The 24,666-nt window shown below is 46.2% G+C and overlaps 6 protein-coding genes across 6 annotated transcripts; 5 read left to right on the top strand and 1 right to left on the bottom strand.

Moving 5' to 3' along the window:
• Positions 1–1,238: 1,238 nt before the first annotated feature.
• Positions 1,239–7,748, top strand: ASPZODRAFT_74088 (hypothetical protein; the record flags this gene model as incomplete). The annotated part of the gene is made up of 1 exon (XM_022729946.1): positions 1,239–7,748. One exon carries the CDS (start codon positions 1,239–1,241, stop codon positions 7,746–7,748), a length of 6,510 nt encoding a protein of 2,169 aa, XP_022578005.1.
• A 207-nt stretch (positions 7,749–7,955) lies between these two features.
• ASPZODRAFT_73829 (hypothetical protein) lies at positions 7,956–9,740 on the top strand (the record flags this gene model as incomplete). The annotated part of the gene is made up of 3 exons (XM_022729923.1): positions 7,956–8,159; positions 8,210–9,342; positions 9,404–9,740. 3 exons carry the CDS (start codon positions 7,956–7,958, stop codon positions 9,738–9,740), a joined length of 1,674 nt encoding a protein of 557 aa, XP_022578004.1.
• Positions 9,741–10,770: 1,030 nt separating this feature from the next.
• ASPZODRAFT_135957 (hypothetical protein) lies at positions 10,771–12,019 on the top strand. The gene is made up of 5 exons (XM_022723946.1): positions 10,771–10,910; positions 10,969–11,020; positions 11,065–11,219; positions 11,271–11,327; positions 11,384–12,019. Exons 1-5 carry the CDS (start codon positions 10,783–10,785, stop codon positions 11,970–11,972), a joined length of 981 nt encoding a protein of 326 aa, XP_022578003.1. The 5' UTR covers positions 10,771–10,782; the 3' UTR covers positions 11,973–12,019.
• Positions 12,020–13,661: 1,642 nt separating this feature from the next.
• ASPZODRAFT_135956 (hypothetical protein) lies at positions 13,662–14,601 on the bottom strand (the record flags this gene model as incomplete). The annotated part of the gene is made up of 2 exons (XM_022723945.1): positions 13,662–14,306; positions 14,353–14,601. The coding sequence occupies 2 exons, from the start codon at positions 14,596–14,598 to the stop codon at positions 13,710–13,712; spliced, it is 843 nt and encodes a 280-aa protein (XP_022578002.1). The 3' UTR covers positions 13,662–13,709.
• Positions 14,602–16,006: 1,405 nt separating this feature from the next.
• Positions 16,007–17,640, top strand: ASPZODRAFT_28170 (hypothetical protein; the record flags this gene model as incomplete). The annotated part of the gene is made up of 5 exons (XM_022728115.1): positions 16,007–16,317; positions 16,374–16,424; positions 16,505–17,007; positions 17,059–17,486; positions 17,553–17,640. The coding sequence occupies exons 1-5, from the start codon at positions 16,053–16,055 to the stop codon at positions 17,638–17,640; spliced, it is 1,335 nt and encodes a 444-aa protein (XP_022578001.1). The 5' UTR covers positions 16,007–16,052.
• A 2,096-nt stretch (positions 17,641–19,736) lies between these two features.
• Positions 19,737–21,209, top strand: ASPZODRAFT_102831 (hypothetical protein; the record flags this gene model as incomplete). Its single annotated transcript, XM_022720813.1, has 3 exons — positions 19,737–20,040; positions 20,118–20,694; positions 20,755–21,209. 3 exons carry the CDS (start codon positions 19,737–19,739, stop codon positions 21,062–21,064), a joined length of 1,191 nt encoding a protein of 396 aa, XP_022578000.1. The 3' UTR covers positions 21,065–21,209.
• Positions 21,210–24,666: the final 3,457 nt, after the last annotated feature.

Genomic DNA, 24,666 nt, shown 5'->3' with positions numbered 1-24,666 from the left:
TACACTTTCAGTCGAGTCTACGTATACTAACTGGGTGCTTTAAGGTTTACTCTGTGGATGCTCACTAATTTGTAGCAGATTATTCACAAAGATCGAGAAGGGGGATTCTCTTTGGAATAGCGGCCTTCAACCTCGGCAAGTAGATGTGGGATCCTTCTTAGGAGAGACTTGCTCTTCAAAAAACAGGTTACTAAATATCAAGATGGTAAACTGGTCATTGTAAAAAAAAAATAATTATTAGCAGAGGTTGGCATACTAGGCTTTAATTATAGACAGCTCTCCGCAGAAGCCCCCTCATTACAAATTATGTTGCGGCCAATTCCAAGACGCCACCTCTAGGAGACATCAATGCGCGCAAAGAAATTGATAATCCCATGGAACAAGGTGTACAAACAAGACTATCCTGCGCACGGTCAAATAAAAACCTGGCGAAGGTTTTGATTCGTCTTCAAATGGGCTGGTGCTGTGTAATCCTTCCTGCTACATGTGATTACTGCTAGTAAGTTTAGTAAAGTTTATCTCATGCATGGCTTAGAGGGAAATGAGGTGATTTAATTATATATGGAGTAGTTTAGGCTTCTGATGAATATAGGCTTAAATACCATATATAAGCATGCTCAGCAGTAGACTTTAAATAAAAGCCAAACAAACAATACTATAAATTGGTTTAGCTGGGGTAGTGATTGAGAGTGTTTTTAAAGTGATTAGTCTAGCATAATATCTACTTTAAATTTCTTTTTCTAGCTAGTAGATTAGGCTGTAAAGGGTACATGCTCGTTTAGGGGTTCATAGAAGAAAGAGAGAGTGATGAGACCAAATCGTAAGTATATAGAAGATTAGTATAGTATAATTTATAATTTTTGTTGGGTAACTTAATCTTACAATAGAATAGTCTAGATGAGTTATAAGATAGTAGGTAACAGCACGCCTTGGGCAGTAGAAGAATAGTGTAGGGGGCCTTAATCTTATTGCCGGCCTAAAACTATGTGACCAGTCACAGGAGACACCACTTCCTGGTTGTAATAGGATATTTATCCTCTGATATATGATTAGCCATAAAGATGAGGGGATAAATCTCACCTAATGCAGCAAGTATGTTTCCCTACTCGGTGTGTATGTCATATGGGTCAGTGCGCATGCTTCATTAAGAACAGCAATAGCGGGCATAATGATTACTGTTTTTTTTTGATTTTTCTCAAGATGGCTGCGACCATATCTTCAGTATCTAATATAAAATCATGCCCCCCATTGCAATTATTGGCACTGGCTGCCGGTTCCCTGGCGGCGCAGACTCTCCTTCACGTCTATGGGAATTATTGCGTGAACCGACTGATGATTTGGCATCCAAACCACCGCTCGACCGCTGGAACTTCCATGGACCGAATCAAGCTACAAATAATGAGGGAAGACAGACAAAGATCAGGCGAGATAGTACCCCTGAAGCCTATTTCCTCCAGGAGGATCTCCGTGCCTTTGATGCCCCCTTCTTCAACATCTCTCCCCTGGAGGCTGCCTCGATGGATCCCCAGCAACGGCTGCTGATGGAAGTTGTCTATGAGGCCCTTGAGGGGGCCGGCCTACCGCTAGAGCGCCTGCAGGGCTCCTCAACGGGCGTGTATTGCGGCCACATGAACCATGACTATTTCGACCTGCTCAACGCCGAGCCAGACGGGCTGCCCCCATTTGCCCTCACTGGCACCCATCCCTCCATCCTGGCCAACCGCCTCTCCTATTTCTTTGACTGGAGTGGGCCATCGCTTGTCCTTGACGCCGCCTGCTCCTCCAGCCTGACGGCTCTGCACCTGGCCGCCAGCGCTCTGAACCAGGGCGACTGTTCCATGGCGGTTGTAACCGGCAGCGCCCTTATCCTGTCTCCAGACACCTCTACCTGGGCCACCCAGGCCCGTCTGCTGTCCCCTACAGGCCGCTGCCACATGTGGGATGAGGCCGCCGATGGTTACGCGCGTGGTGAGGGGGTGGCAGCAGTGGTGCTGAAGCCCCTGGCCGACGCCCTGGCAGACGGCGACCCTATAGAATGCATCATCCGGGCCACTTCCGCCAACTGTGACGGCCGGACTGCCTCCCTAAGCATGCCCAGCGCCGATGCCCACTGCCGGCTCATCCAGGCCACGTACGCCCGCGCCGGCCTGGACCCGCGGCATCCCGCCGACCGCTGCCAGTACTTTGAGGCCCATGGCACAGGCACTATAGTAGGGGACCAGACAGAGGCTGCAGGCATTGCCGCCGCGTTTTTCCCTGATAGAGAGCCTTCCCCCACCGATGAGCTGGTCTATGTCGGCTCGGTGAAGACGGTCATCGGCCATAGCGAGGCCACGGCAGGCTTGGCCGGGCTCATCAAGGCCTCCCTGGCCCTACAGCACGCCGTTATCCCCCCTAACCTCCACTTCCACAAGCTCCATGCCCATGTCGCTCCGTACGCCTCGCACCTGAGCGTGCCCACAACCGCCTTGCCCTGGCCTGATCTGCCTGTGGGCGTCCCCCGTCGGGCTTCAGTCAGTTCCTTCGGCTTCGGCGGGTCCAACGCCCATGTCATTCTAGAGAGTCATGTCGTGTCTTCTCTCCCACCCGGGGCTGGACTGACTACGCCGCAGCCGGTGATGCTTCCCTTTGTCTTCTCGGCTGCCTCGGAACGTTCCTTGGCGATTCTTCTGCGGCGATACATTGACTGGGTAGAGGAACACAAGGGGACCATTGACATCTCTGGTCTGGCAGCGTCTCTCATCTCCAAACGCTCCACGCTCACCCATCGGGTCTTTCTCACTGCGGATTCAATTCCAGCCCTGTTGGCGAGATTGAGGGACCACTGCACACAACCTACTCCAATCACCCGTCGGCTCCCTTCTTTATCCGTGGAAAAGAGGATTCTAGGCGTGTTTACTGGGCAGGGAGCACAATGGCCGCAGATGGGCCTTAAAATGGTATCACAATGTCCCCAAGCCGCCGCTTGGCTGCAGGACCTCCAACAACACTTGGATAGTCTCCCGCCCGAGTACCGGCCGGGCTTCACTCTTCTCGACGAGCTGGCTGCGCCCGCCTCCTCCTCTCGCCTCGACTCGGCGGCGGTATCGCTTCCACTGCGGACGGCGCTGCAGATCATCCAAGTGAACCTGCTGCGCGCTCTGGGGGTCCAGTTCGCGGCGGTGGTGGGCCATTCCTCGGGCGAGATCGCCGCTGCGTATGCCGCTGGGTGGCTCAATGCCGGCACTGCCATCCAGATTGCTTGGTTACGAGGAATGGCGATCGAGCGCGCCGTCTGCGCAGCCCAACCGGGCAGCATGTTGGCTGTGGACATTTCCTGGGACCAAGCCGAGGCCGTCTGCAGTGAGGAATCCTACCATAATCGGGTGGTCATTGCAGCGTACAATTCTCCGTCCAATGTGACTCTTTCGGGCGACAGCGAGGTCATCTCCGAGCTCGAATGGCTGTTCGAGAGCCTGGAATACAGCCCGAAACGTCTTGCCGTCACCAAGGCATATCACTCGCACCACATGCGACCATGTTCGGAAACCTACCTGAAGGCCATGACAGACTGCCAGATCCAAGCCAGTAACAGGTTGTCTTCTGGGAGCAAATGGTATTCCAGCGTGCATGAAGAGATGGTTATGGGACAGCCTGACGCCCAATACTGGACTGACAACTTGCTGCAACCAGTGCGTTTCTCACAGGCCCTAGCCAAGGCAATAGGAGATAACGATGGGTTCAATGCAATTATTGAGATTGGACCGCATCCTGCTCTTCGCGGGCCAAGTCTGCAGACCCTGGCCACCCAGCCGAATGAGATGCCGTACATCTCCCTCTCCCAACGCAGCACAGATGATATTGAAGCCTTGACCCTCGGCATAGGGTCCCTATGGGCGTACCTAGGAGCGACAGCCATCAATGTGGATTCCTTTATCAGACAGGTTCTCCCCTCCTCACAACCGCTTCACAGCAATCCTCCTCTCCCAACCTATCCCTTTGATCACAGTCAGACGTACTGGACTCTCCCGCGACTGTCAATTGCCCGGACCTGCCTCTCAAGGCCCAAACACCCTTATCTTGGTGCTCCCACTCCAGAGACAGGAGAGGGAGAGTGGCGCTGGCGGCATGTCCTGCAAGGCGCCGACACCCTGGACTGGATCCAGGGACACCAGATACAATCACAGACCATTCTTCCTGCCTCGGCGTGGCTAGTAATGGTTTTTGAGGCGGCTCGACTGATTGCTGAAGAAGACAACCTGCGACCTCAGTCAATAGAGGTTCGCGATCTCGCCATTGAGAGGGCACTCGTTATACCCCCGGAAGATATCGTCGAGACTCTCTTCACAGTGACCGAGATCACCGGGGAGGAGAATGATAAGACACACTTGGCCGCAACATTCACTTGTCAGGCCGTTTTGAATGGCCGATTCCGACGCTGTGCATCTGGCCGCTTCAAGATCGCTCGCGGGAAACGTGATGATGGTGAAGATACGGCAATACATCAAAGGGAGCCTGCTGCTCTAAAGTCCATCAGTCCAGATCACTTTTATACTGAGCTGCACAAGCTCGGCTATCATTACTCGGGTCTCTTTCGCTCCCTGACAGACATTCGGCGGCGTCGAGATCTGGCTGTGGGAACAGTCACCGCACTGGATCATCTGTATGAAGACGATCTTTGCATCCACCCGGCCACGCTGGACGTTAGTCTGCATACCCTGCTAGGGGCCATTGGATACCCAGGGGACGGTCAAATCTCTGGTCTCTATCTTCCAACCTACATAGAGCGTGCAAGTATAAACCTGACCTGGAGGTGTCGCGGTCAGCTCACCGTTCAGGCAACGCTGTCTCCAGATAGCCTTTTATCTGGGGGCGTGACTATTTTTGACTCCCAAGGACGGAACTGCATCCAAGTTGAGGGCCTACAGTTATCACAACTCACAGAAGCCAGCTATAAAGAGTGGCCGATGTTCGCAGAGGAAGTCTGGGGTCCCTTGCTGCCGTCGCTGCCTTCTACCACTTCTTCCTCCTCCATAGTTGATCATCTTGCCCTTCTATACTTACGCGAGGTAGCCCTCAAGTTAACTGATGAAGACCGCCAACGAGTGGAAAGACACAGAGTGCGGTGTATGGAATGGATGGATCACATCATGGTGACAGTTTGCTCAGGGAAGCACCCGATATTTTCACCTGACTCTCTAGAGAGCGATATGACCTCAGTCCTACCACTTGCAAGGCAACAGGTCCGGCCAGAAGTGGTCCAGACTTTAGAAATGGTCAAGAGTAACCTGGCGGACTGGCTGCGAGGTGACAAGGATGTCTTATTAGATCATAACCCTAGTCGAGACGAACTGATTCTTCGTCTTGATCCTGAATCTATCCACGCTCTGGCCACTGTTATCAAGCAACTGGTTTTCCGGTACCCGCGCATGAGAATATTGCAAGTTGGAGCCGGCGATGGGGTTATCACTCGCCAGATTCTAGACCAGATCAGGGAGAACTATCACTCTTACACGTTCACCGACATATCGGCAGTCTTGGTCCAGAAGGCCCAGGAGGAGCCAGTAGACCGTTTTGTCTATAAGACTTTGAATTGTGAGCAGGATATCACTGAACAGGGCTTCAAGGAGCATGAATATGACCTTGTGATTATCAGTGATATTTTCTATCGCCTTATCGAGAGCACCTTGGCCAACCTTGCCCGTCTACTCAAACCCGGTGGCAGACTGGCGGTTTTAACCATCGCGGATCCTGATTCCATTGCCTGGCATCTTATCCTTAGCGGGATGGAGCAATCATCGCTGGAGAGGGTCCATTTCAATGGCAGTCAAACATGGGTCGACTTGCTGGAGAAAACTGGCTTCAATAATGGCATGGAGACAACCCTAAACCCTAACCCTAACCCTAACTCAGCCAACCTTCCAGGCATGTCTGTCTTCACTGCCCAAGCAGTGGACGAGAAGCTCCAGAGGATGCAAAACCCTCTCGCTGCCATACATGATCAACAACAATATCCAGACCTCATCCTAGTTGGGGGTTCCACAGCAAGCACCGCCGAGCTACTTGCTGATATCAGAACTCTACTCGCACCATTCTTCTCGCGCATCACGGCGGTGACTACAGTGGAAGCCTGTAACCTCCCTCCAGACATCTCATTAGCTGTCGTTTTGGTTACCTGTGATATGGACAGCCCGTGTCTGCACTCACCCACTGCGGACCGTCTGCGTGGTTTGAAGGATATAATCCGCGTATCAGGCCGGATGTTGTGGCTCGCCATGAGCAATGATCTTCAGGCAGACCCATTGCTACGCATGAGTAAGGGGTTTTTACGCTCGTTAGCATTTGAGAATCCACATATTGTGTTCCAGCATCTCACCATGGAAGATGCGTTAACTGCCGCCTCCCCCGAGTTCGTCGTGTCAGCTCTCCTGCGCCTGCTTTATGTGAATGTTGAGGCCGATTATCATCCCTTCTCGTGCATAGAGAGCGTCGAGCCGGAACTCCTGCTCAAGAACGGTGTCTTGAGAATTCCACGCATACAAAGCAACAGATCCATGAACAGCCGCTGGCTGGCCAGTCGAGGGTCTGTCCAAATGAACAGCTCAGACACCAATACCATCTCCGCCAGTCACCTCATCCACTTGAGCCCACACAGAACCTATCTCCTGGCCGGGATGACAGGTGATCTCGGTTGCTCATTGTGTCAATGGATGATCACTCGTGGAGCTCGCTCCCTTGTCCTCGCTAGCCGTTCTCCCAAGGTTGATGCCGAATGGCTAGCTGAGATGGGTTCCCTAGGTGCTTCCGTAGTGGCCATGTCTATGGACCTCTCAGATCGTCCTTCCGTCCTCCAGGTCCATGCACGGATTAAGTCCGAATTACCTCCTCTCGGCGGTATTGTCCAAGGAGCGATGGTCCTGCGTGACACTGCCTTTGGCGATGCAACCCTAGAAGACATCCAGGCGGTCCTGGCGCCCAAAGTCCAGGGCAGCCAGATCCTCAATGAGCTCCATCAAAATACAGACCTTGATTTCTTCCTCCTCATCGGTTCAATCTCCGGACCCGCAGGCAACTTCCACCAGACAGCCTATTCTGCCGCAACGGAATTCATGGCTGGGCTTATACATCAGCGCCGCCGTCGCGGTCAGGTAGGCAGTATCATCCACCCCTCTCAGCTGTGTGGCGTCGGATACCTGGCGGGCCTGGATGCTCAGCACAGGAACACCCTGACCGACCGAATGGGCTCTTTTGTCCTGTCGGAACGGGACTTTCTCGAACTCGTCGCCGAGGGTATCCTCGCCGGGAAGCCAGGCTCTGGGCGGTCGCCGGAGATCATGGGCGGCCATCGCATGGTCGATCTGGCCGAATTCCCCGACGCGATGTTGTACCGCAACCCGAAATACTGGCCGTTTTTCCGGCAGTCAGGAGTCGTAGAGAACCAGCAGGAGCAGCATCAGGCAGTTCAACCGATCAAAGCACAGATCGCTGCCGCAGCCAACCTCCCTGCCGCTACAGAGATCATTGCCAACAACTTCCTGGATCGCCTGCGTCGGAAGCTGCGTCTGCCTCCGGATGCCGTTCTCTCGTGGGAGACCTTGTTGACCGAGGTGGGCGTCGACTCGATCCTCGCCGTCGACCTTCGCTCTTGGTTCCTCACGGAGCTGGGCGTCGATATTGCAGTGTTGCAGCTGTTGGGGGGGTCCATTGAAGCTCTCGTGAAGAGCGCTGTGCAAAAGCTTGGTTTGACGGACGCTTTAGCTGATCCGTAGTTGATTTTATATTGTAAGAATAATTCAACAATCTCTTAGAACTGTATCTATAAGATGGGAGTATACTATGAACCTTGAACTCATTGGCCAGTGGTGATAATCTGACAAATATGAAACCTGGCCTATAGGCTGCCTGTCAGCATTCTTGCTGCATTATAAAGCTCTCACTGCCCAGTGTCCATAAGGACAGCCGTCATCATTCTTACAATGGCCTCCCACGACGTCGTCTCATTTGCCCTGGATGTCCAGAGAGAGTACGATCCTTCACAGCCATTACTCATTGACGCCAATCACCCTGATAGATCTCTAAATGGCGCCCAGATATCCTTGTTGGTCCGTACCTTGATTGCTGGCCTCACGGCTCAGGGACTTGAAAAGGGAGACTGTGTCCTGGTGAATATGGGGAATAATGTACCTCTTCCATTTTTATCTTCTTTTTTCACTTCTTTCTAATGGAATAGGTCTTGTATCCGCCACTCTTCCTAGCTATAATCGGCGCAGGTGGAGTCTATATAGGCTCCAATCCCCGTATCCCACCTGATGAAGTGGACCAGATGGTGAAATTGAGCCGGGCTCGGTGGATTATCACTGAACAGGACAGCCTTTCTACCATAAAAGGCATTGCCGACAAGAACCGGATCAATCACATTTTTATCATTGATGAGGCAGATATCACAACCACCATTGCCGTGATACAGGGGACAATAAGCCTCTTACCCCAGGCAAATTCAGATCCTACTTCGTTCCTCTCCCTTCTTAATTTTGGAACCGGCGATCCAGTCTTGATTGCCGATGAAGAAATGGCCAGATCTACCCCTGCTGCACTATACACTACGAGCGGGACGACAGGGCTCCCCAAAGCAGCAGTTCTTTCGCACGCCTCGTTCATTTCCCAGCATCACTCAATAGTAGGAACGAGCCCACCGCCGTATGCTATCAGACGCCTCGTCTGCCTGCCATTCTATCATGGATTTAGTGCAGTCTTCACGCACCTGTTCCCCGTCCGATATGGATATCCCTTCTACATCCTGCCTGACTTCCAGCTACCAGTCTTCCTGAGGGCAGTGCAACGATATGCCATCACTGAAACATACCTCGTCCCTGCAATGATATATATACTCAATCAGGCGCCTGAAGGGCTGCAGGTCTCCATTGCATTGGCATCAATGCGATACATTGGCATATCAGGGGCTCCCATCGATCCAGCCGCCATGGCATACCTGCAGGATAATCACTTACATCCACACGCGTGTGCAGGCCAGATATGGGGCATGACGGAGACGGCACTCGTCTTTCAGAACCGATACCCAGCCTCTGGCCGACGAGAAGACCAGGGGGATTTAAGAAGTATTGGCACCCTCGCAACCAGATGGGAGGTGAAGATTGGAGAAGCAAAAAAAGAAGCTTCCATCCAGGAACTGGTGCCCGGTCAACTTTACGTCCGCGGGCCAGGCCTGGTCAGTGGGTATCTAGGCCATACCGAGCCATTTGTCGACAGTCAGGGATGGTTCGCAACAGGTGATCTAGCTTATGTTGATGAAAAGCAGCAATACTTCATTCTTGGCCGAACAAAGGAGTTGATTAAAGTGAGGGGGTGAGTAAACCTTTCGACACCTGGGGTTACGCTTATGCTTATGCATGGAATGCACATTCAGGTACTCCATCTCCCCCGGTGAGATTGAAAATGTCCTGCTGAAACACCCGGGCATTGCTGACGCTGCTGTCATGGGTATCACCCTTCCTGATGGCACGTCGGAAGCCCCGCGCGCGTATGTAGTACAGGGTGAGGATATAAAACTCACATCGCATCAAGTGTATGAGTTTGTGCAGCAACAGATGGCTAGTTATAAAACACTGGATGGCGGGGTGGTTTTTGTGGAGAGTATTCCCCGCACGGTGACGGGTAAAGTGCGTAGGGGGGAGTTGACCAGATTGAATGGGCGGAGAGAGGCATTGGCTGGTTTGTTAGGAGGAAGAGGGCACTCTGGATGAGTTCAAGTATTCTTCATTAAGCAAGGGTAGATGGCAGTACTAGGGTTTAGGGTTAGGGTTAGGATTTAGGGTTATCGCTCACTGGGATCTCTGTCATCAGCTGTGCTGGGATGCGCCACCAAGGCTTAAATAGTAAGCTAAACTCCTAGTACCCATGACCGCTCTATATATTTCATCGGGTGTGGTTGATCTTGGACTGGCTACTAAAATTATTTAAAGATGGACACCTCAGTTGGGCCCTGTGTGGTATCTTAGGTTATCAAGTGAAAATGAAGCAGGGTCATATTCCTATATATTGGAATAACTAAGAGAGTCTTATAACTCTGTCATTTACAACTGAGACAAAAATAGTAGTTCTCAGGATAAAGCAATCTCAGCGAGTTTTCAATATCTCATAAAGTCCGGAGGTTATGCCAAGCACTAACTAATCCTGGCTATCTTCATTTCCAAGACCGAGACAACCCCGCTTTCCGTCGTTGTGGCGTTTCGCCGAAGTTGCCCTTCCTGATCCAGCCCAGATATAGATAGAAGCTGTCTAAAGCTGTACTGACCTTGATCTCAAGAGAGGTCAGCCCATTCAGATTTGGGCCGCCATGAGTTTAAATAGTAAGTACAGACTCTGTGATAAATCTACCAAGTCTTTACAGTGTAGAGAGCGGGGCTAGCTTACAGTCACTTGGTATGCAGATATACATCCTTAGAGTATATGACTCACACAATGATAAGAGCATAATTATTCACTAATAGCCATGTCCCTCATCTAGAAGAATAGAAAAATAATAATAATAATAAGTTGTTATAAAGGTCTTTTCATTAGTAAATCCTTACTATCTACTTTAGAGGTTACTATATGCCGATCTGCGGACTGCTAATACTATACTAGTGACTATATAGTAGTGCATGTAAAGACGGTACTTTTGCCAATGTCTAAATCAGCTAACTAGTTAGCTAATGCAACATGACTGGGGCTATAAGTAGCCAGCGTGGCCTGCCTCCGCAATCCCAAAAATCCATTTATTTCCTAAACCCACCTATTGTGATTATGTCTTCTAACACCACTAATGAGGTTATACTTGTCCCGGATGATCTCCATGATGAAAGCGAAAACGTTTCCCTGACCTCTGGTGGGACAGACTACACATCGCTTCGATCGAGCGTCTTAGACTATGAGTATGTTATTCTATTTGGACTTTCTATCAAGTTACTTGTCAGTATATTGATAGTATAGATACGACAATGGCCGCCGATACCAGAACTACCGCAAGGGGGAATATCTGTTTGTAAGTTTACCCTTATTAATTTAAATACTCTATTAACTTTATAGCCTAATGATGATGATGAGCAAGATCGGATGGACTTCCTGCACCATATCTACGGCATGGTGCTAGGCGGCGAGCTGCACATTGCGCCAATTTCGAATGTTCAGCGCGCACTAGATATCGGTACAGGAACAGGTATCTGGGCAATGGACTTTGCTGAGTATTCGCCCTTGACCCTTTTTCTTAGTATTATATCATACCAATTAATCAGTCAACATCCCAGCGCACAAGTCATTGGAAACGATCTGAGCCCTATTCAACCTGGATGGTAAGCAAATACATAGTCTTTTATTCTTATAGATAAGAAACTAATTGTCATTATAGGGTCCCCCCGAACTGCGTCTTTGAAGTCGACGATTTTGAAGCATCATGGGAATATAGCTCCCCTTTTGACTATATCCATGGCCGCGAGCTTGCTGGAGCAATTAAGGATATTAATCATCTAGCAAGCAAAGCCTTTAACAACCTTAAACCTGGGGGATACTTAGAGCTTCAATCTTTCAATTTCAAGTACTTTTCAGATGACAATTCCCTCGAGGAAAGGGGGCCCTATCTAACTCAGCTGGGTGGCCTAGTTAAGGAAGCAGGCGAGAGGTTTGGCAAGACAATGCAGGATATGGATACCTGGGGTGAAGCATTCAAGGCTGCTGGCTTTGTTGATGTGGTCACTAAGATGATCAAGGTTCCAGTTGGTCCCTGGCCAAAGGACAAAAAGCAGAAGATCATTGGGATGTACATGCAATCTCAAGTGAATCAGGCTGTAGGCTCTTTGCTTCCTGGGATTCTGGGGAAAGGGTTGGGATGGCCAAATGAGGAAGTGGCTGTTATGGCGGCAAGGCTGCGAAATGAGATTGCTGATGCGTCTATCCATCAATATGCAAAAATGTATCTAATTTATGGTAAAAAGCCCTAGGCATGGTTACTGAGCAAGAATGAAGGAGCTTGGGCTTTCAGTTCCATGGGTCTAATTATATGCAAGCATGATTATTATTCATAAAAATAGATATCTAGTAGCAAGATATGGTACTTCCCATCATAAGCTATATTTATCTATAAAATAAGATGGCTGTCACCCCCAAACCAGCAGACCACAAAGCAAGGAAGTAGGATATCAAGCAAGAACTCACCAGACTTATTAAACCAACCCACATGTTTCAGGTTGTGGCAGGAAAAGGTTGCTCTCTAGGCTACTAGTTAGGGGAGACTCGAATGCATTGTGACCTGCCACACTGGGTCTAATATAGTGTCAGCTAAATAATGGAAAGATTTTCCCTATACTGGGCCAATAATGGCACATATATTGAACTGACTAACTGGATAACCTTTAGGGCCGAATTTTATCTATATAGTGGGTGCACAGTAAGATGAGGCCTTGATCATACGTACTACTAAATATGGAATTACTAATGCCAAAAGAGAAAGCAATAAGGAAGATCAAGTTAATAATATACTCCTAACCATATATCCGACATTAGAGATCCGTATATCAACCGTAAGATCAATCTTACATCGCTTGACAGGATTATTCAGCCCATCAATGAGTACTGGGAGAGATGTAAGATTCTATCAGCTTATATTATGATATTTCAAACTTATTCCTTTCCCATAGCGCCTGAACTTGCTCCCCATGTTTTATCTGGCGGTCAGGGATTCACCACGAGTGACGGCCACGTATTGCGTATTTGCTTTCCTGTCTAGACTTTAGACTCAAAAGATGGTTCCGGTCGATGATCCTTGGCCTGGAATACAGTGCAAACGACATCTACTTTATTGCCGCATGAGCCAGCACAATTTTTCAAAAATGCTGAAAATCTTGGTTCGGGATTTGTGGTAGAAGTAGGTGAGTGCATGAAGCTGGAGTGGTCAACTGTTGAATTCATGGGCAATCGCTGGCTAGTCATCAAATATATAATAGATAAAGGGCTGTTGATAACAGAACCATTATGGTGCAAGGACACTGCCAGTGTATAATAGATAGGTATTGATAGAAGATGATGCCAAAAATGGTCTACTATTAATCTCAATATAAAGCTCACTATATAAGAACTAGAATATATGTAGTGGCAGGATAACAGTATAATATAGAAAGACCTATCCACACAGCCAGGAGGAGAAAAGGTTCAGATTAGAAAGTGTCTCCAGTTTAGAGGGGGAAAACTGGCTCTGAAAAAACCCAGGCCGGCGTGCTTATGGGACCATTTAAAGACATACCTGTCTACTGCCTGAGCGATCATATCTAGATTCAGAGGGCCCTCAATGGCGTGGAGGATTCAATAAAGAAACCGGATGACGGCTCTCAGGGTGAAAGAGTTTCTAAATTTAAGGAGCCTAATCCCAGATACTTAGTCAAGACTTGGGAGAGGGAAAGGGTACTTATTTCATGCAACATAGAGGACCTGTGAAAGGAAAACTTGAAACACTTCATAGTGTGACTAGTTTATTCTTATGCTAAAGAGAGCATATAAGAGTTTTAGGCTAGACTATATATGTAATGAAATTGGCCCCAGTGTCTAATGTCTAATTGATTTCTACAGACTAACTAGTTGCCATGAATGTTATTCCTAATCTATCAAACTATTATTTCATAGTATCATCACATATTAGGGTGATAGAAACTATTATATATATGTGTTTTTACTAAATTAACTATTTATAAAGTAATAACTAATAATTCATCACCAAAAACAACTTCCCCGTTGAATACTTCCCCTGCCCATCTAATTTCCTCATCTCTATTTGCTCCCCCTGCTTGATGCGTCAGAACAAGCCGCTTCACCTCGGCATCGGCTGCAATCCGGCCTGCGTCCCGCGAATCTGTCACCCCGGCCATAGCAGTATATGATGACCTGTTATCCCCCAATGCCATACAAAAGAGGATATCTGCTCCCTTCGCCAGCTCAACTATACTCTTGCAATACTCTGTATCGCCTGAGAATACCACCGATCCAGCTGGGGTATCAAACCGATACGCCAAACAGTCCAAGTACGGCTGTGCGTGTGCAGCATATCCGGCGGTCACTGTCGCGGAACCAACGGTCATAACATATCCGGGCACAATATCCATAGCATGATATGCAGGCGGTTGACGGGGCAACGTGCCCCCGTTAGAAGTGTAGATATTTGTACAGGTCGACCAGTGCATGCGTGAGTAATAGTCAGGTTGGTAGGCACCGTGAGGGCCGATTAAACGCTCGATAAAGGTGGTAGTGGGAGAAGGCCCATAGATACAAATGGGTTTATTAGAAACCTACTTATCAGTTTGTATCATGAGGGAAGCATGTAGTTATGTATACCAATTTATCCCATCTAGATAACAGAAAACAAGGCACATCTCCATTATGGTCATAGTGGTGATGGGTCAGAAACAAGGTGGACACATTTGCCGGGGAATACCCCGCCAAAGCCAGTTTCAACGTCGCGGCGGGGCCACAGTCGATCAGGATCACGTCTTCATCCTCGATCTGCAGGGCAAAGGCGGTACCGAACCGAGAGGCGGAGGGTGTGGGGGTCCCACTGCAAAGAAGTGAAATAGTTGTCATGATGGTAGTAGGTTATGAAGAATATATGACTTACATGATGAGAGAAGTTGGGAGTAGTATATATAAAAATACAATTTAACTAGTGCTCACTGTTTATTACTAATTAGATAAAAATCAGTTGCTCTTTAACTAGTAGATATACTCCATAACTATATACTAGGTAATAACCATACTGTCCTCTATATATATCTGTCCTTAGGTATGTGCCTTAACATGGTGTTACTGTTTACCCATCAGGCTGATTATAACTAATAAATCATAATTACTGCCTCCCATAGTGAGTGTTTATAGAAGGGCTATATTAATGCTATTTATGTCATTTCTGCTTTTTATATAAGCCATTTTACTAATTTATGGTATCAGCTGATCAGCTCAAGCTAGACGTGAAGGATACCTAAATAGTCACTCAGCTAGATATCAGTGCTAGGGAGTCGGCACCACATCCTGGTGGGAATTGACTTGCAATACTATGCCCTAATAATTTTAAGTCTGCTATATACCCTCTATACATATCTTCAGGGCAAGCCTCTTCGACCTGAAGCATCTGCTGATAGCCCACTACATAGATTTAAGCTTATCTAGGAAGTCAGGTCATCTTAAATGAGCTATCAGTCAACTGTCATTGGCATAGCATGCCCATATAAGCGCAACTATGAAGACATTCATATTATACATTTAGAGAATATGTATAAAGGTAATAAGGCATATTTTCTCAGTGCATAAGTTAGTAAATAATATTTAAACTTACTATATCTCTATCTAACATGAGATATGCTACCTAGGTAGTGGATATGGTGTGCTGCCCCTGGAAATGCTACTATTCTTGCGCTTTTCTTTCTCCAGACTGGGTGAGCTGAAAAGCGGAGTATGGTCCAATCATGATGGTAATAATTTACCCTTTGCAAACATTGATATGGGCCTGGCCCATCAAGATAAGCATAGCCGATACTAGGTAGATACAGTGTTGGCCCGGAGAGCATCCCCTACAGCCATCAGCAATATTACTGTGCTACCAATCTTGGTCGCAAATCATGCGCACTTGGCAGATGTTTGGTGCCTTGAATAGCTAGAAGCAATCAATCGGTATCCAGTAATAAGCCCCATCAAGGCTCAGGATTTATTAATTCTTTCAGCTTATCAGGGATGATTTGAGTTTAAATTTCTAAAAGGTGGAAGCAGTACAGAAGATAACAGAAATAGTTACCCGCCACATATAGGAAGGATGCGGGCGTAATCTGCATTGATGCGGATGTGTTTAATAAAGCCGCTGTTATCTCGGATCGGTTCCTCCAGGCGGGTCGGGGGAGATCCTGTCAAGGCCCATGGATACAATCCCTTTCCCTGCTGATAACTGGGCCTTTCATAAAGGTCTTGTCTCGTTCCCTGGATCTCCACAGAACGGAGAGTTAGCCCTGCTGCAATCCAATCTACAGGAACAAACCATACGGATCATTATGGAGTCGGGCGATACCAAAGAAATTGTCATCGAGCCGTGCCGGTCGAATGGCAGTCCGGATGAGGGAGTGCTGGAAGAGAAGGGAGTCTTCCGCCATTCACCCAATGGCCCTGATTTTCGAGCTGTGAGCTGGCAGCGCGCCACCATTATCTTCCTCAAGATCCAGTTCGCGATGAGCATCCTGAGTGTCCCCGAGTCCCTGGCGACCCTGGGCGCCGTGGGCGGAGCGCTGTCAATTGTGGGCTGGGAAGTCCTGAATACCTGTCCGTCCTGGTGTTCGCCTTTTCTCCTCCGATCTGATGCTGATTGCTAGCTCTAGATACTGCGGTGATTTTGGGCGAGTTCCGCAATCGACATCCAGAATGCCACAGTGGGTTTCCCATTCTCTTAGGCTGAGCAACTCGCTCATCGTGTCGGCTCTCCTCCTGACTTGATTGAACCATCTTCCAGCGCTCTCTGATATGTGTGGCGTGGTGTTGCCTCGCGTGGGCAGGGAGCTGGTGGGCATTCAGATTCTCGTCGCTCAAGTCATCATCACCGCCGCCGGGATTGTCTCCATCTCGACTGCCTTCAACGCCCTCTCCCACCACAGCACCTGCACCGTCGCCTTCAACGCGATCGCTGCGATCCTCATCACCAGATTCTCCTCGATCCGCACCCTGGCCCATCTCGGGTGGATCACCTGGGTGGGATTTGCCACATTCTTCATTGCCATCTTCATCTTCGTCATGTCGGTGACCCAGCTAGACAGGCCAGTTGGGGCACCCGCAACCGGCGAGTTTGACCTGGGATGGATAGCCATCGCATCTCCGACCTTTACCGCTGGCATGCTCACGACGGCCAACATCTTCATCTCCAGCAGCAGGTCGTCGATGTATCTCCCGGTCATCTCCGAGATGCGGCGTCCCAGCAAGTACCAGAAAGCGGCATTGCTGGCCGGGGCTATCATTAGAGTCCTGTACCTGACATTTTCCCTGGTGGTGTATCGCTGGTGTGGGCAGTAGATTGCCACCCCTGCGTTCGGCAGCGGTGGGCCATTGTTTAAGAAGCTCTGCTACGGGCTGGCCCTGCCCGGCTTGGTCATCGGGGTCGGCATTTACCAGCATGTGGCGGCGAAGCTGATCTTTGTGCGACTGCTGCGCGATTCGCACCATCTCCAGGAGAATACAGCAGTACATTGGATAACCTGGCTGGGGGCAAACCTGCTGCTTGGAGTCCTGGGATTTGTGATTGCTGAAGCCGTCCCCATCCTCAATTATCTTCTCGGCCTTGCGGGCTCCCTGTGCTTTGCACCATTTAGTCTCATGTATCCGGCGATGCTCTGGATGTACGACTTTAGAGCCTGGCGGCATGGCACCAAATCAAAGCAAGCCATATATTGGCTGCATGCTTTTATTATTCTGCTTGGCGGGTTCATGGTTATTGGCGGAACGTAAGTTTGCCCCTACAAACCTGTGGTCGGGGGGGTGGGGGTCCAACCCAGCTAACACTCCATCAGTTACAGTGTGGCAGTGACACTTCGCGAGGCATATGCGGATGGGAGTATCGGCAAGCCTTTCAGCTGTGCGGATAACTCAGGATCGTAAAGTGGCTCCATGCTTGATGGGAGGAATACGCTCATCTATTCAGTCCTTTTCCTTTTTCTTGTCCTTATGCCGGACTTCAAATCTCTTTGGAATGCAGATGTAGACGGTAGATCTCCCTCCTAGCTTGCAAAGGAGTATGAGCCATTGAATATAGCTTTTGTCCATCCTTGACTTGGTTAATGCTCAAAGAAGCTTCCTAGCTCATTTCAAAGTACCATTCACTGAGTGAATAAGCCCAAGTCCGAACCCTACACCGCTATATCTGAAAGGAACTTGACGACTATAGACATGTAGTATACTGAGACCTCATACACTAGAATCAAGTCCAGATCAACAAGAACAACAATCCGAGGGACTAGTGAGTTGAAAGGTTATTGGCATTACTATACTATTCATTTAACAGTAGTTTGATATTCTGAGTCTGCTTGAAGTTGGTATTAGATACAAGAGTCATCCTATCAACCCAGTCTAATGATTCAAAATAAATCTGTCAGGTCATGGGTCCAAAGCATCCCGCAGCAACTCATGATATGCTTTTAAATCACCCAACTACTACATATGAGTATAGGACCCCATTAAGGACCCAGCACATGACGCGAAGCGCCTAAGCAGGCCAGCCACCTGTCTATCATGGTCTGAGCTGCTTAGCCAGAACTAGCCACTTCATATTCATCAAGAATTCTAGAGATTCCATTAGTCTAGAACCAAGAACATGGGTTAATCCTAACCATATAGGTTAGGTTAGGGTAACCTGGCGCCTCGCCCAACCTCAGGTAGCCCACAGGCGCGTTTAATAAGTATAGTTGGGTATTAGAATTGATTAATTTATGGCTGAAAAGGTTTTGACTAATAAGCCCCTGAAAAGACTAATAAGCGTATGGTAATAACCAAGTTAACCTGGTCATACTCTATAGAGTATAGAGTATATCTGTCAGTTAATACACTAGTTGAGCCTTCACTCTATTATATTATACTTAAGACCCACTTTGATGCCCAGTTGCTGACTATATTTTATAAAATAAGATAGCTTAATCACTACACAGAGAAGGTATCTAAAGAATCTAATATATGGATAATAATACACTCTATAGCTCATCTAACACCATATCTCCAACACATAGATGCAGATTAGCCTGACAAATTGGCGGATTGAAAATGAACATAAATAGCCACTAATCATGGACCATCATAATATTATGACTGATACTAGTAATATACAGCTTCTTATGGATTAAATGCACAATGTACTCCATAGACTACAAATATATAGATTATTTAATATAGCACCACTGATTCAAATTTAGTTAGGCTAGATGTCCTATATACTAAATATTAATATAGGCTATAGACTATAAGCTATATTTCCTCTAAGTTAGTTGGTATTAGTCCTTACTTTTGCCTTAATAAACTATTTTTCAGCTAGATAGAGCAGGGATCACCCCTATTCAAAGCCAATAATAATAGATATATTCTGACTAACTAGACAACCTTTAGGGCCGAATACAGTCCTTTAAAAATGAGTGCATAGAAGGGCTAGACCCTGATCATACAGGAATAAGAGAAATGTCAATAAAAGATGTCAATAAATGGTCAAACTGATGACATAAAGAAAGCTATATATCCAACATGGGATATCTGTTTCTCTGCTGTAGCTGTCACTATTCTAGGTAGAGAGATATATGTAGTTCCTACATAAATATAAAGATTATAATAAATTATAATCATCTAGAGGTGCATCCTATTATTGCCACTAGTTAGTTTAATTATAGATGCAAATTAGTCATTATCATAGCCATGAGCTTCCCAGGAAGGGTATATACTCCATATATCCGGCGGAGATAACCGTAGAACTATGGCCAGATAAGATAGGATATCAGCCAGCGATGCTCCATATGGCCAAGTGGTTAAAACAGCCCCTACAGAGGAGAGGAATTTCTGATAGATGCGGGGGTTCGGCCCGTGCACCTCTGACATCCTTCCAACAGCAGAAAAATAATAAAAAGCAGCCATCTTCACAAAGGATTGGAATGACCCTTTTCCCCTGTCCTGCTCCCAGCCTTCCCTTCCCTTTCCTTCATTTTCTTCCCACCTCCACTATGACGTCCATTCAATTCGAGCCCGTCCAGTTGACCCCCCGCCTGGCGATCCAGGCCCCGCTCTCACGCCAGGGCCATGGGCCCGGAATGCTGATTGTGCGGAGCGCTATCGCGCCGGAACAGGCGCAGAAGCACGAGACGCTCGACCCGGACCCACTACAAAAGTGGGCGGAAGAAAGCTACGTTGTAGCTCAGATTGAGGCTTCTGAGGACCACGCGACGATCAGGGAGGACATCCACGCGGCAGTCAAGGCGCTGGAGAGCCATGAGAAATGCAGCAAGCCGGGCGCAATTGGGCTGGTAGGTGAGCCTGCCAGACAGCAGGGGCAGTTGTGTCCCTGTCCACCCCCCGTCGCCATGGGCATCAACTCACGGTCACAGTGTACGGCCCCCTGAGCATCCCTGGCCTGACGGAAGCCATCGACACATGCGACGAGATCATGGCGGTGGTCTCCTACGGCGCTCTGCCCACGACCCCGCGCAAACCGCATCTCTACCACCTGTGCGGAGCTGGCGCCAAGACAGTCGGCAACAACGGCACCATCTACCACTACCCGGAGGCAGCGTCGCCGGCCTTTGTGGTCCCGTCGCACCGGGACTTCTTGCCCGCCGCGGCGGCTGTCGCGCACACGCGCTGCCTTGAGCTGCTGAAAAAGCAGCTCGACGGGCCATGGTTTGACCTGGAATCCATCTGGGAGGAACACACGCGGTATGAGTTTGATGAGCGATCGGTGCCGGCGACGATGGCCACCATGGTCGCGGAGCCTTATGTCAATCATATCCCGACCATGACAGGCGGGGTAGGGCGCAAACTACTCACTTCCTTCTACGCGAAACACTTTATCTTTAACAACCCGGAAGACACGGCGCTGGAGCTTGTCAGCCGCACGATCGGCATCGACCGCGTCGTCGACGAGTTCATCACCTCCTTTACCCACGACATGATGGTTGACTGGCTGTAAGTTAGCCTTGGGTGTATGCAGATGTGTCCATGTATATCGACACTAACGCTGGGCAGACTCCCTGGGGTGCCACCGACTGGGAAGAAACTCCGGATCCCCTTTATGGCCGTGGTCAACATCCGGGGCGACAGACTATACCACGAACACATTACCTGGGACCAGCTCACCGTCCTGGTGCAGCTGGGCCTAATGCCCGAATACCTGCCGATCCCGTACGCCCTGCCGCAGGGCCCGCCAGCCCCGCCGGCGGGGAAGCTGGAGTACCGCGTGCCGGGGGCGGGGGTGGAGACAGCCCTGAAGATGGTCGACGAGAGCAGTGTCCCGTCAAACGAAATGTTTCAGTTTGGTGTGCGGGAGGCCCAGTGATTCTGATACAGTCTATACAATGGCCACAGGGATGAAGTACATATTGTAAACCCAAATCTCAATTCGGCTATTTTACACCAGAAGCTAGCAAGATCAAGTTGTAAATATGCGAGAATAATGCCTTCAAATCAAGTTCCATTGAGCGTGCTTGCTACTATTGTCGTGGATCTGGCTAGATATTAAGTAAGCCAGGGATTAAAAATTATGGGAAACATGCAGTAGTTAAGGTACAAAGATTATTCCTAAGAAGTTTATGTCTAGTATTAAATGTCCTAGTGCCTTTCCAGATATATATCTACATAGATAGTATAAAGAGCTTTAAGGAAGGTTAATCTGGGTGCACTATATAGATGTATTAATATAATTATATGTTATAAATATTTTTAGTAAATATTATTTTATATTCTTAGGGTATTATTAATATCCTGTTAAGAGCTTAAGAGGCCTTTAAGGTTATACTGTTCATAAACTTTATTTACTATAAAGTACTAGTTTAAACTAAGGCCTCTATATCCACACCCTCTAAATGATGAAGCCTCATTTTGTAACTGTAATGCTAAGTATAATTATGATACTAAGGGTAATTTTCACCCACTACAAATCCATTGCTCAGTTCCAAGCCTACTGGAAGACCCTTGATGAATGGTTCTCGCCATTCCTCTCCTTTTTGCAGGGCAAGGGCCTCCTCAATGTCCTTATACATCTCATAACTGATCTGGTAAGCAGGTATCTTGTACTTGAACACAACAAGAAGAAATCCTTACCTGTTCATCTCCTCAATTGTCAGCTTGTTCTTCTCATCCTCCACTATGTACGCCGACATATCTGTGTTGCTTGAGAATCCTGTTGGTCAGTGAATGAACAGCCATGCCCTCAGGGATCAATAGGCACTTACCAATGCGCTCATTGATGTTGTACACTGCCCGGGCTGCAGCAGACTACACACGCGTGGCCCGCGGCAGCCACACCGTCTAGTAAACCTCAAGGGTGCGAGCAACGTCGCCGCTGAAATAGTTCTTGTTAAACAGGATCCCAGGGCTGCGGCGTCCTCAATGGCCATGCAGGCGCCCTGGCTTTGGTGCGGCATCATCTACAAAATGTCAGTCCCGAGGGGAGGAGGTTTTCAGGGGAAAAGGAGAGAGCAGCATACCGGGTGGCCGGCGTCACCCAGTAGACAGATAGGGCCTTTTGCAATATACGGATACGGCTCGCTGAAATCATTGATTAACTCTGAAAAAGAAAAAGGGGGGGAGGAGGGTCATACTGCACCCATAGGCGCCACGGGCGGATCTCCTTGCCGTCTATAGGGCAAATCTCATATTTTAGATACTTCCTAAACCTTCATATTTTTTCTTTATTTTGAAATATGATAATTCGTTCTTAGAGAGGATTTTAAAAATATAGTCCTCTTTTTAATAGGCTTAAAGGTAGTGGAGTTATAAGGGGTTAAAGATATTATAGAAACCTTAATCTAATTAGTATAAAACTCTTATACTAAACCTAATTAAGGTTTTTATAATATTTTTAATATTTTAATAATTAGAGAGGCTATAGACCTTAGCTAAGCTTCTAAAAAAAGCTTATTCTCTATATAATTATCTATTTTTACTATAGGTTAAATAAGGAATATTAAGGTAGTATAATTATAGGTTAAAATCTTTACTATTTATATATATATATAGCTATATACTATTATAGAGTTTAGGGTAGGATAATTCTATTATTTTTAGTTTTTATAATTTCCTTATTAATTTTTCCTCTACCTCTAGCCTCTATTATTAAATATCTATATCTAGAGGGATATCTATATTTAGATAGATATCTATATTTAAATAGATATCTATATCTAGATAGATATCTTTATCTAGATATCTATATCTATATAGACATCTAGATATATCTAGATAAATGTCTATATCTAGATAGATGTCTATATCTAGATAGACATCTATATCTAGATAGACGTCTATATCTAGATAGACATCTATATCTAGATAAATATCTATATTAAGATAGATATAGATACCTAAATAGATGTCTAAATGGATATCTATATCTAGATAGACATCTATGTCTAGATAGATGTTTATATTAAGATAAATATCTATATCTAAATAGATGTCTATGTCTAAATAGACGTCTGTGTCTAAATAAATGTCTATATCTAAATAGATGTCTATATCTAATAGACGTCTATGTCTAAATAGATGTCTATATTAAGATAAATATAGATACTCTATAGGGCAAATCTCATATTTTAGATACTTCCTAAACCTTCATATTTTTTCTTTATTTTGAAATATGATAATTTATTTTTTAAGAGGATTTCAAAAATATAGTCCTTTTTTTTATAGGCCTAAAGGTGGTGAAGTTATAAGAGGTTAAAGATGTTATAAAAACCTTAATTTAATTAGTATAAAACTCTTATACTAAACCTAATTAAGGTTTCTATAATATCTTTAATATCTTAATAACTAGAGGGGCTATAGACCTTAGCTAAGCTTCTAAAGAAAACTTATTCTCTATATAGTTATCTATTCTTACTATAGATTAAATAAGGAATATTAAGGTAGTATAGTTATAGGTTAAAATCTCTACTATTTATATATATATATAGCTATATACTATTATGGAGTTTAGGGCAGGATAATTCTACTATTTTTAGTTTTTATAGTTTTCTTATTAGTTTTTCCTCTGCCTTTAGCCTCTATTATTAAATATCTATATCTAGAGGGATGTCTATGTCTAGATAGATATCTATATCTAGATAGATATCTTTATCTAGATATCTATATCTATATAGATATTTATATCTAAATAGATATTTATATCTAAATAGATGTCTATATCTAAATAAATATCTATATCTAGATGAATGTCTATATCTAGATAGACATCCATATCTAGATAGACATCTATATCTAGATGGATGTTTATATTAAGATAGATATAGATACCTAGATAGATGTCTAGATAGATGTCCATGTCTAGATAGATATCTATATCTAGATAGATATTTATATTAATATCTATATCTAGATAAATATCTATATCTAGATAGATGTCTATGTCTAGATGGATGTTTATGTCTAGATGGACATTTATATCTAGATAAATGTCTATATCTAGATAGATATCTATATCTAGATAGATGTCTATATTAATATTTATATCTAGATAGATATCCATATCTAGATGGATGTCTATATCTAGATGAATGTCCATATCTAGATGAACATCTATATCTAGATAAATGTCTATATCTAATAGATGTCCATATCTAAATGGACATCTATATCTAATAGATGTCTATATCTAAATAGATGTCTATATCTAATAGACGTCTGTGTCTAGATAGATATCTATATCTAGATATCTATATCTAGATTTATATCTATATCTAGATTAATATCTAGGTGAATATCTATGTCTAGATAGACTTCTATATCTAGATATATATTATTTATTTATATAGATATTTTATCTATGACGGCCCTAAGCTAATAAATAATTAATTAGTGGCTTCAATACTGAAATATTTAAATAAAGAGGGGAAAGAGAAGAGGAGAGAGAGATATATTATAAGATATATTTAATATCTC

The sequence above is a fragment of the Penicilliopsis zonata genome (assembly GCF_001890105.1).
Source record: "Penicilliopsis zonata CBS 506.65 unplaced genomic scaffold ASPZOscaffold_18, whole genome shotgun sequence".
In the NCBI taxonomy this organism is placed as follows: Eukaryota; Fungi; Ascomycota; class Eurotiomycetes; order Eurotiales; family Aspergillaceae; genus Penicilliopsis; species Penicilliopsis zonata.
Note: the sequence above shows the minus strand (reverse complement) of the source record. Positions and strands in the feature narration are given on the sequence as shown.

What these genes read in the sequence shown, in the direction of transcription:
- ASPZODRAFT_135957 (XM_022723946.1), top strand. Translation starts at nt 10,783, where the DNA reads ATGTCTTCTAACACCACTAATGAGGTTATACTTGTCCCGGATGATCTC. An exon ending in TGGGCAATGGACTTTGCTGA is followed by an intron (nt 11,220 to 11,270) that starts GTATTCGCCCTT and finishes CCAATTAATCAG; the next exon opens with TCAACATCCCAGCGCACAAG. An exon ending in AGCCCTATTCAACCTGGATG is followed by an intron (nt 11,328 to 11,383) that starts GTAAGCAAATAC and finishes TTGTCATTATAG; the next exon opens with GGTCCCCCCGAACTGCGTCT.